General features: G+C 38.5%; 1 protein-coding gene across 1 annotated transcript; it reads right to left on the bottom strand.

The window, feature by feature from the left end:
• Nucleotides 1–4815: 4815 nt before the first annotated feature.
• LOC100491830 (aquaporin-5) lies at nt 4816–11692 on the bottom strand. Its single transcript, XM_012958316.3, has 4 exons — nt 10824–11692; nt 8007–8171; nt 7069–7149; nt 4816–5391 (listed from the first exon to the last, which is right to left on the bottom strand). The coding sequence occupies exons 1-4, from the start codon at nt 11202–11204 to the stop codon at nt 5188–5190; spliced, it is 831 nt and encodes a 276-aa protein (XP_012813770.2). The 5' UTR covers nt 11205–11692; the 3' UTR covers nt 4816–5187.
• Nucleotides 11693–12264: the final 572 nt, after the last annotated feature.

Genomic DNA, 12264 nt, shown 5'->3' with positions numbered 1-12264 from the left:
GTAATGTGACAAAATGTGGAAAAGTTCAAGGGGCCGAATACTTTTGCAAGCCACTGTACTTGTGGCTAAATGATTCAATAACAGGGCTCATTTACGTCCTTAAGTGCAGTGAGCAAAGTGCAATTTCCCAATGGTTTTTCCCCACAATGCACCATTTTTCATCACAAGTCCAGTGTCATAAACAGGAGATTTCACTTCGCCTATCACAGTTGTGGGTGATTCAAATGTTGAATTATTGCTTTGTCACAGATCAGGCTCAATTTTTGAAGTCTGTCTGGCATAATTTCCGGTGTTTGCTAATATAATTTTTGGTATTCAGCGTGCAAGTGACTTCCATCGTATTTTTTCAGCACCAGTATGCTGCACTTAATGATTTAGGGTGCTGAGGGAATCCAGGAGCTAAGGCCTGGTCCAGAGGTGGCTGTACCTCCAGGGATCTCCCTGCATCAATAGGTGCAGCAGTGGCAAGAAGGACTACACAGCGCTGAGTGCAACTATAGGGTGAAGCAAGGAGCTCATTTTGATGCAAATACCTTTAATGAAAGTGATTTTATATGCAGCTCCATGCGGGGAAAAGTGCAGGTTGCCCACTGCGTTTGCGGTTGTAAATGAGCATCTGAAGCATCTCCTTTTTAGATTTGAATAACATTCTAAATAAATTTCCACATAAAAGGACCAAATTACCTCAATAAAAATCACAATTCAGACGTATTGGAATTGCCAATGTATTCAGATGTTTCAAGCTCGAATAAGATCGACACTGAAAACCATTCCCTTTGATGTGTTGGCATTGCACCGTATATGTTCTGGCCCAGGGCTGTATTTAGGCCCCCAACTTGTGTATGTGACGTCACTAAATACTAAAGTTTCCGTTTTTCATCTTTTAAAGTGGACCTGTTACCATAAGAAGTAATTCCAAATGCTTTTTATCATGTTAGTTGCGCAATATAAACTTTACTCACATTATAATAAGTATTTAAATGTTGTTTCCTTCAGTATTGGAATTAACAATCAGAACAAGCAGGCAGGTACCATTTTGTGGACACTGCTATTATGGCAAGTTTTGTATCACCCCATAATCTTGTGTATATGCAAGAATGGGGGACCTAATGCCCATGCCAATCCAGGATACACAATTATAGGTGGTGAGGAGGGAGGGAGAAAGTGAGGAATGCAGGGACATCTAGGAACAGGGCAGGAACTAGGGGTAGGCAGAAGAGGCAGCTGCCCAGGGCGCAACGATTGGGGGGTGCCAAGCAGGAGGCTCTCTTGCCTACCCCTTGTCTGTGTGCTCCGTTTTCATTGCCCCCGCCCCCACTATCCCTTCGCAACCCCCCCCCGCGAACTGCGCATGCACGGCAAAAACGGGGAGGGGGCTTGGGGGTGCATTAGCACAGGTGTAGGGGAGAGGTGGCCAACCGGGTTGCCTAGGGCAACCAGTCTAGGAAGTACAGAATGTAAAGTGAAAGGAACTACCTGCCCCATCTTTATACCTAAGGCAGAGAGGAGGGGCAAGCAATATATGATTGACAGCTGGGTTTTTAAAATGCATTTATAACAGGATGTTTTTAATAAAAAGAAGGCTTTGGGTTTCATGTTTAATTTGCAATGGACTTTTATTATACAACTTTTTATGTGGTGGTGACAGGTCCCCTTTAAACATTTATGTTACAAATCGCTGTTAGTCAAATTGGTTTGTGTCCTATGCGCAGCATTGGTATCAGGGACATGACAAGCACAGCATTAACGATCATTTAAATTAGGCAAAATCATTTCAGTTGCAACAAATTATGAAGCATCCATTAGTCAGAGGTCTCTGCGGCTCTAATGTTAAGAGATGAGGAACCAAAAATACTTAGATAAAATATTATGAGAAAAGACCAGATGTACTCCGTGATAAATTCAGCAGATTTACTGGACATAGTTTATACACGGTTTTCCTATATTTACATAACCTGAAAAGTCACCAGAGAAATGCTTGAAAGAGAGCATTGCATAAATATATAAAACATAGGGCTCTTTAGGAGAGAAGTGCTACATATTCAGATGAAGAGACGGGACATTTGTTACAGCAAACAGACCGATACCGTGTTGGTGAATAGAGTTAACTACGCGTGTTCCTGTATCTGGGATGAGAATCAATTAAGGTTCTGGCTGTGACAAACCACTACTCAATATTCTCCTCTGTTTAACCCCATGCAGGGCAGATATCTCATGGCAGCCTCTTGGATTGATTCACAGAAAGTAAGAACTAATGATTCTTTCCCTTACTTACAGGCAGAACAGACCACACGTCTGGTTAGTTTTGTTTTTTTTTTTATTATTAATTGAAGGCATAAATGTAAAGGGATACAGGTGTGGGACCTGTTATCCAGAATGCTCAGGACCTGGGATTTCAGAATAAGAGATTTTTACGTAGTTTGAATCTCCATACCTTAAGGCTACTAAAAATCATTTAAACATGAAATAAACCCAATAGAATTGTTTTACCTCCAATAAGGATTCATTTCTATCTTAGTTGAAATCAAGTACACAAGATATAATTCTATTATAACAATGGAGTCTATGGGAGATGACCTTCCCATAATTTGGAGCTTTCTGGATAACAGGTTTTGGAAAAGAAATCCCATACCTGTACTAGGTATAATGTCTGTAAAGCGCTGCAAATATGTCCTGTATAAAATAAAGGATAATAATCATACTGGAAGTTTTAATTCATGCATGTAGTTTTATTTAGTAATGAATGTTTTTTGGTTAAATAAATATAGTTTTTATAATATATTTTGAAATTACTGTGGATTTATTGTGTTTAAATATATATAAGCTGCTGCTGAATATGCTGGCACTTTATACATACTTTTTTTCATCACCCTGCACTTTTGTTGCTTTGTGGGGCAGGGAATGATCTGGAGTGATTTGCCCCTGGCCATGGAGCTATGAAACACAAGGAGCTATGAATCCAAATGCTCAATGTGCCATTGACTTAAAGGAAAACTAAACCTCTGAATACTGTAGGTCTCTATAAACTATTTATTGCATAAACAAGCTCATATGTAAAACCCTGCTTCATCTAAATAAACCATTTTCCTAAAATATACTTTTTTAGTAGTATGTGCCATTGGGTAATCCTAAATAGAAAATTGCCATTTTAAGAATAAGGGGCCGCCTCCTGGGATCACGGGGCAATCAAATAAACCAAGGGCACACATACATGCTAGGCTATATCAGCCAATAAATGGACAGAGTTAGGTCTTTTGCTTCCACACTTCTTCCTGTTACAGTAAGAGCTGCATCACTTCCTGTCAGCTGATCTCTGAGGGAGCACACAGCCCAATACAAAATGGTGGCTCAATGGAAAATATGTAAAAGGCAATATTTACTCATATACTGTATGTATTCCAGGTTGGCAAGATTCCTTAATAGGTCACTTAACATAATATAAACTATTATAAAATCTGTTGGATAAGTATTCATTCTGGGGGTATAGTTTATGCAATGGTATAGACAATGGGATTCAGATAGAAATCCACCACCAATATGGTCTGTAATAACAATAACTCAGCTATGAACAATGCTAGACCTAGTGCTTTTGGGGGGGCTTTACTATGTTTTTACAGAGAAAAGAGTTGCTGTAATTTAGTGCTCATTATGATGTTCCATAAATAGGAGATGTTGACAAGTGAATATTAATTTCAAAAGGCAAACTACTCATTCACTTTTTAATAACATACTCAAAAATATAATGTAGAATTAAAGCGAGAGGAATAAATGGGCTTCCCTTCAGAGCCTTTCCTTCTCCCAAACTGTGCCAGGTGGCCCAGGTGCTGCGGTTTGGGAGGGGAAAAGAGGGAGGACTCTAAGGGGCTGATTTACTAAGACACGAATTCCGACCGAATTGGAAAAATTCCGATTGGAAAACGAACATTTTGCGACTTTTTCGTATTTTTTGCAATTTTTTCGGCGCCTTTACGACTTTTCGGAAATTATCGCGACTTTTTCGTTACCAATACGATTTGCGCGAAAAAACGCGAGTTTTTCGTAGCCATTCCGAAAGTTGCGATTTTTTCGTAGCATTAAAACTTGCGCAAAAAGTTGCGATTTTTTTCGTAGTGTTAAAACTTGCGCAAAACGTCGCGCCTTTTAAGTTTTAACACTACGAAAAAAATCGCAACTTTTTGCGCAAGTTTTAATGCTACGAAAAAATCGCAACTTTCGGAATGGCTACGAAAAACTCGCGTTTTTCCGCAAAAATCGTATTGGTATTGGTGTGTATAAAAGAGTGAAAGAGAAGTTTGCCTTTTGATTCAGGAATAATATTTACTTGTCAACATCTCCTATTTATGTAGCATGAAATGAGCAAATTACAGCAACTATACAATAACCAGAAAGTATTCTGACATTTTACTAGAAATGTATATTTATAGAAAGGCAAAATGGGCCAAACAGTCTGCCTGCTTGCACTTGCAAACCCTACCAACAAGTGTCCCCGTTAGAGCTTATTGACCTGTTCTACCTGAACAATTATTTCCCTAGAAATCTAACACTGCTCTAGGTATGATTCAACATACTGTAATAAATAAAGGAGCCAAAAGACAGAATAATAGCAGCTGCTAGCAGACGTTATAGGTACTTTTGTATCTTTGATACAAAATGTATTGTGTGTAAGCATGTCAAATATTATAAATACACAGCATGAGAAAGCTTTATTTATATATTGTATATAAAACATTGCTGAATTGAACTAACTATATTTATAATATATATATAAACATCTGTATCCGCTATCAATCATCTATTTATATACTGTTACACTGTATACTCTGAATGAATAACTTTTTAAAATGTATTTATATATGTTAATATATAATGCTCTTAGTGGCATCTCAAATAAATGTAAATACTCTACTCAAAGTAGCTTCTTCATACCTGAAAATATATCCTTTATATACCCTTTATCCCTTTAACTATTTTATATTATCCCCCCAAGGATTTACGTATAAGCATGTCTTCCTGACCCTCTAATTGGAAACCTTAGAAATGTCGTGAACCATGTGCCAGGCATGGTGCCCCCTGGTGAGACTCGGAGCTATTGTTAATAATTGTCATTAGTTTAACCTAGATTTATTAAAAAAGTGCTTTAGATTCAAAGGTTCACAGCTTCAAAAGATATCTCATTCTGCCAATGTTTTAGCCTGTCTCCATGTTGTTTTGCATAGAATTCAGTTCAATGGACTGCTTGCGGTGCTCCTCTCTGTCCCCCTCCCGCTCAGGGTCATAGTTACCCTGTAGAATGGCTAGTCTGTTGCGAAGACTTATCTTTGATGGAAAAAGTATGAAGTTGTAGATCAGAGAGGCAAAGATTCCACCAGCCATGGGGCCAACCCAGACAACCTGGGGTAAACATGAAGGACACCAAAATGTATTAACAATATCTAATAATGTCTTTGAAAAATATTATCATGCATCATTACTGCTCCTGACAAAGTCAGGTGCAAAATTTACAATAAAATGAAATCCTGGAAGTGGCATTCTACCCCCTAACTCACACATCATTCAGATTGGCAAGTTAGGGAGTAACTGCAGATGCAAGATACAATAGAACCCATACTTACTGCCAATGGTGGGCATTAAATGCAGCAATGCTCCAGACACAAGTGGCAGGTAAATTAGCATGAAGTTTTAGTCCATAGAGCCAACTTGGATTTCATATATAAATAACTAAATAACCAGCAGTTTTCTTAATTGCATCCTCTAATCCCACCCATGATACTTAACCTCTGCATTGGGGAGTGCGTGTTAAAGCAACTGATGCTTGCACTGTGGTCCCCTCACACCTTAATGTCCTGTAATAGCCACAAACACTAAAACACTATAGGACAACTATATAAATGTTATATATTGTACATACCATACTGTACCAGCTCAGAGGTTTTACAACAGTAATGATCCATGACTTTAAAGGAATTCTGTCATGATTTTATGGTGTAGTTTTATTACTAAATTACACCGTGTACATTGCAAATAATTCATTCTACCATTTAAAATTTTATTCTTAAACCAATAAATGTATTTTTTTTTAGTTTTAATACTGGTGTGTAGGCAGCCATCTCAGTGCGTTATGTACTTATTGGCTACTGGGGGGAAAAGGGAGGAGGTAACAGTGCAGCTGTGCAGCACAGCAGTAAAGAGAGACTGAAGTCTACCAAAGTACAAGTGACATGGCTGAGGGCACTTGGGAAACTGAAGCTACATGTCTAGCCCTGCTTTGAATTTCAAAATTAATATGAAAAAATTTTGCTCTTTTGAAAAATGGATTTCAATGAAAAATTCTGTCAGAGGAGCTTTTTTAACTGATGCCTTTTGTAAAAAAACATGTTTCTTTGTACCACAATACCTTAAAAGGTGTCAACAGCAGCTCCCTATCCCCTGAGCTTCTTAGGCCATCTTTTATTTGCCAGTGCTATTGCACATTTTCATTGTGTTTGGGCTGCTGCGAAGCTAAATTTAGGGGTTGTAGCAAATCATTAAATGAATTCTACTGTAGGATGCACTGGTTTCTGTGCTGCCATGTAACATAAATCCTTATTATTTCTAATCTGTTTAGTATTTGTATTGCTTTATGCGGGTCCCTTATCGCAGATAACTGACAGCAGCACAGAGAATGTGCAGTGAATCAGCAGAAAAAACTGTCGTCTTGGACTGCAACTTTCTTATTCTTTTATTTAGCTCCTCCTGTAAACCTATAATACTGTATACTGAATGTACACTCATGTTTACATCATGCATCAAGTTCAATTCCAAGTGAAATTCCATGGTTCCAGCGGCACAGTGAGTACAAACCCATAGGGAAGAATAGACTGTTGACGCATTCCCTTGTGGTGAAATGTGTGAAAGAGCCACCACAGAGGCACGCAGGAGTGCACTCTCATCTATAAGAGCCTTCAGAATCATAATACATACTTTATTTTACAAAACTGCTAATTGCCAGTGAGGTTTGCCATTTAACATAGATAAGGACAGATAGTAGCCACTCGGCTGAGTTATTGATTCTTATCTGGAGAGTCTTACCCAGTGGTCGGTAAAATTTCCTGTGATCAATGCTGGAGCAAAAGACCTGGCAGGATTCATAGAACAGCCAGTGAAGTAAATCTAAAGGTAGCACAAAAAGAAAAATGCTTGACATGATCATTACAAGGTGCATCTGTCGTCTCTGTCTACAGAGACCCAAATCTTCTTTTGATACGATAAAAGGAACATGTAACTATGATCAACACAAACCCAAATAGTTTGGTTGCAAATGTGTGCAGCTCAGCTTAGCTGAAAATGGAAAATCAATGAATATGTATTCACTGTAGGCAGTATTAATGTATTTACTAGAATATACTGAAAATACTTTAAAGGAAAACCATACCCCCAAACAATTTAGGTCTCTAAAAATGTGTTGCCTAAAAACAACCCATATGTAAAACCTTGTGTCATCTAAATTAACAATTTTCATAAAAATATCATTTTTTAGTAGTATGTGCCATCGGGTAATCCTAAATAGAAAACTGACATCTTAATTACTAAGGGCCGCCCCCCCTGGGATGATGTATATTCACAGTGCACACAAACAAGCCAAGGCACACATACATGCTAGGCCCCATCAGCCAATGAATGGACAGAGTTCTGTCTTTTACTCCCACACTACTTCCTGTTACAGTTAGAGCTGCATTATTTCCTGTCAGCTGATCTCTGAGGGAGCACACAGCCCATCACTAAATGGCGGCTCAAGGGAAAAGATGTAAAAGGGCAATATTTACTGATATATATATTCCGGTTTGGTAAGATTTTTAAATAAGCCACTTAATATGATATTAATATAATATGCACTATAAAGAATTTGAATCACAGACTTAAATCATAGATGTGACCAGCCCCATCATTCTCAGCCAACTAACAGGAGTTTGCAACTCAGTAGCATCCGCAAGACTGTGTTTTTAACTGTAGCACGGTTAGATACAAACCCCAAGGAAGTGTCCCAGTGTAACTGAAAGTCCAATGGAAATAGATGGAGATCCAATATTGTCCATTCGATGACTGTCAGTTGTGGCAAATATACAGAGAACCAGCTGCATTGTTGTGAGGACCTCGACCGCAAAACCTTGGCCAGGGCTGGTTCCGTTGCTCAGCTACACATACAAAAAGGTGAGGTTAAAAGGAACAGTAACAATTAAATATATGTATTTTGCTATGAAAGCCTATGCTCTTTCCTGGACAGAGTAATAACACAGGGAACTGTCCCTCTGAACATTGCATGTCTTTGTAAGACTAAATCATGTAAAACAGCCCATGTGCAGTGCCGGCCTTAGGCCGATTAGACACAATTGGGCACCGTGCCGTGGAATCCATTTAATTGTTTGGACAGCGCCACCCATGCCACCCCCATTCATTTTTTCAAATGGAGCGGTCCGAGCTGATGTATACCTGTGTTGCTGCGCTGACTGTGCACTTACAAGATGGAGGACGTTGATGCATGACGCGGCACCGCGACGCGAGACACAACACCAGGACACAGCACACCGCGTTATATCAGCTGCCCCGGACCTCATACCGCACCAGCACCACCACCCAGCTACTCCCAGCAAATATATAACATTACTTTTATGTTACTGGTTCTTTAAATCTGGGGGGCCCCACCAAAGTTCCCCCAATTGGGCCCCGCAGTTGGTAAGACCAGCCCTGCCCATGTGTTTCATATAAATAAAGCCTTTTCATTTAAAATATATTTTTCTAATGTAGCATATGATACTGGATAATACCATGTTGAGCACTACTATTTAAAGGTTTTTTACCTTTGAATGAACTTTTAGTATGACATAGAGAGTGCTATAGTCGATTTGCAACTGGTCTTTATTTCTATTTTGAATTACTTTGTATTCAGCAGCTCTCCAGTTTAGAATTTTGGCAGATATCTGGTTGCTAGGATCCAATTTAACCTAGCAACCAGGCAGTGGTTTGAATGAGAGACTGGTATGTGAATAGGAAAGGACCTAAATAGAAAGATAAGTAAAAAAACTTATATCGCAGCCTCACAGTGCAATAGTGTTTTTGGCTGCTGGGGTCAGTGACCCCAATTTGAAAGCAGGAAAGAGTCTGAAAAGGAAGGCAAATAATCAAAAAACCATAAAAAATGAAGACCAGTTGAAAAGTTGCTAAGAACAGGCCATTGTGTAACATACTAAAGGTTAACCTGAAGGTAAACCACCGCTTTAATCTAGTAAATATGCCCCACCTATTATAATTATTACCGTAGTACATTTTGTTATGCTTGTGAATGCTAGGAATGATCTCTGTATAATAAGGAAACCTGCACTGTCATGTAACGGATTCTTCACTGGCACAACATTGCGCCGCTTTAGGTCACTGTTAAATAAATACATCCCTGCTTGTTTTTCCTGGCTCACATCTCTGCAGAACATCATTATATCACGCCTGTCAGCGTCCTCATATAAATACATTATTAATTTCTTCATTGCTACCCTGACAGCCCTGGTTAATACTTCTCCTCTAAACTCTGGCACTTCTGTCATTGTGAGATCCACGCTTCATTAACCTCTCTCATTCTTCAGAGCACGGGCGGACGAAATCCTCCCCGGCGGATTGATTTGCACATTACTGACAAAGCAGTCTTTCCTCAGGCAGATATTTTCTGTTTCATATTGGGAGGCCTTTTGGGGATATTTGCATCTTGCCACAGAGCATGATCTGTTTAGATTCTACTTTATTATGTTTAGAGATACTTATTCAGTATATGTGGCTAAATATTTAATGGCTACATCTTCATATATATATACGCCTTTAGATTGTAAGCTCTCATTTAGATTGAAGGCCCTCTAATCCTATTAATAAGTTAACTATTGATAAGTTAACTTTAAGTATGTTATAGAATGGCTAATTCTTAGCAGTATTTTATTTGGTCTTTATTTTTTATTGTTTTGGAATTATTTGCCTTCCTTTTTGGACTCTTTCCAGCTTTCAAAAAAGGGTCACGGCAACCCAGCAACTACTAGTTCTGTAAGGCTACAATATAATTATTATTGGTACATTTTATAACTTATGGATTTATGTTTATTTTATTACTTGTCTTTCTCTTCTCTCCTATTCATATTCTAGTTTATTATTTGGATCCCTGCCTAGTTGCTAGTATAATTTGGACCCTAGCAACTATATAGCTGTTAAAATGACAGACTGGAGAATTGTTGAATAAAAGGTTAAATAATTACAAAACCACAAATAATAAAATATTAAAAGCAGTTACAATTGCAAATTGTCTAACAATAGCACTCATACAATCCCTTTAAATTATTGTAAGTAAGTAAATTGCATACATATATCATCATTAAATATCTCATTAATGGCAATATTGGTACCATGGCACAGGCAGAGAGATAGACATGGTTTGGGCACTCAAGCCAATAAGCTACGGTTGCTATATCAATACAGCATCCAATAGATGTATAATGAAGAGAGACCAAAGAAGGAAGATAATATAGGGTGGACATTTGATTTAAGTCCTTTATCCTTAATGCAACTGTACTTTGTATTTATTTGTGTTTATTTGAATGTATTATTGTACTTTGCGTTTATTTATGTATTAATGCAATGACCCTGTTTGTTGTATTAATTAATTGTTCTGCTGTACAGAACTGCGAACAAAAGTAGCACTATATAAATATACATACATACAAATATTACAAGGCAAAATGTAATTCTGATAATCACATGTAGCACAGCTATGTAATATAACAATACAATCCACTACTTCACCTATTTGTACTTACCAGGTTGACACCAAAGTTTCCATGCAGGTTTGATGGAGTGAATTTGTAGAGTAACCCGGCTCCAACCACAGCTCCCAGCACCTGAACTGTGATGTACAAAACTGCTTTTGAGATAGAGATATGGGCTGCCAACAGGAATGCTACTGTCACTGCAGGGTTGAGATGAGCCTTACTGATATGTCCCATTGTCTGTACCATAGTGGCTATTGCCAGACCAAATGTAAGGGAGATCTGCAGGGCAGCAGGCAGTGCTTTAGGCCAGGAAAGGGTGCTGCTAAGGCCAAGCAGCACAAAGAAAAGAGTGCCTAAAAATTCAGCAAAAAGGGACCTTAAAAAGGACCCAGAGAAAAAGTCTTTCAGCATGGCTACTATATTAGCCATTCTCTACTATATTTGCCCAACTTGAACAGTAGCCAGTCATGCAGGTATATATTTCTTTAGGGTGGAGGCAAGAAGGGGTGTGACCCTAAATACATTTCAGAGTAGATGGAAAAATTTACTAACTGTGCTTGAACTGACCCAGTACTAATTATACTATAGTATAATAGTGTATAGTACAACAAAACAGTAGACAATTCCAGAAGGAAACATTAAAGACCAGATTTACAAAATATTGAACACTTGAACCCAAAGGGTTTCCAAGCAGGTCAATGTACATCCCAAACTTTTAAACACTTTCCTGCCTCCAAAAAACAATTCCAGTGTCTGTATGTTGAGTTGTCACAGTTTATCAGAGCAGGACAATGTGGTAATTCATCCAAATGTGTTTGACTTCTTTGAGCAATTTGTCACCAATTGCTTACTGTCCTACAGGGTGATAGAGCTCAGCAGCAGCACTAAGCTTCTTGTCCCCCTGCCCCTGAACTGGTAAGCCCAGGACATTAACAAAAACTAGGGGTCATTCTAAAAGGGGTCATTCTAAAAGGGGTCATTCTGGGCACAAGTGCAAGACCACTAAGGGGCGCAGGGTTTAGCAGAACTAGAAGAATCCACACAGAGATGTGAGACTGCAGGGTAGAACTCAGCTTTACTGTATTTGTAGCTGTTCTCTCCGCCCACTCTGCTCCTCCCCTTCACTTCCTCTTCCTGTGCACACAGTTTCTCATTGCTCCACCCTGGGCTAAGCTGCTAATGCATATTAAAGTAAACATTTAACATTCTTATGGGAATGGATGGAACAACATTACAGAAGGGATCAGTTTTGTTTACTGAGCTTTACATGACAATATAGAGTTAAGAATAGGATAGTCTAATGTTAATACATTGAATGCAATCCTTGTAAAAAGTGGTGTATTTATTAAGCACTTCTAACAATAATAGAGGGAGCACTTACTGTATAATCAGGTAAAGCAAATGTCCAAAAAGAGTATTATGAACATAAAGTTAGGCAGAGAGTTTCTAATGACAGAAGTTCCTAACAGTATGAAGTTTCTTATATAAG

The sequence above is a fragment of the Xenopus tropicalis genome, chromosome 2 (assembly GCF_000004195.4).
Source record: "Xenopus tropicalis strain Nigerian chromosome 2, UCB_Xtro_10.0, whole genome shotgun sequence".
NCBI lineage: Eukaryota > Metazoa > Chordata > Amphibia > Anura > Pipidae > Xenopus > Xenopus tropicalis.
Note: the sequence above shows the minus strand (reverse complement) of the source record. Positions and strands in the feature narration are given on the sequence as shown.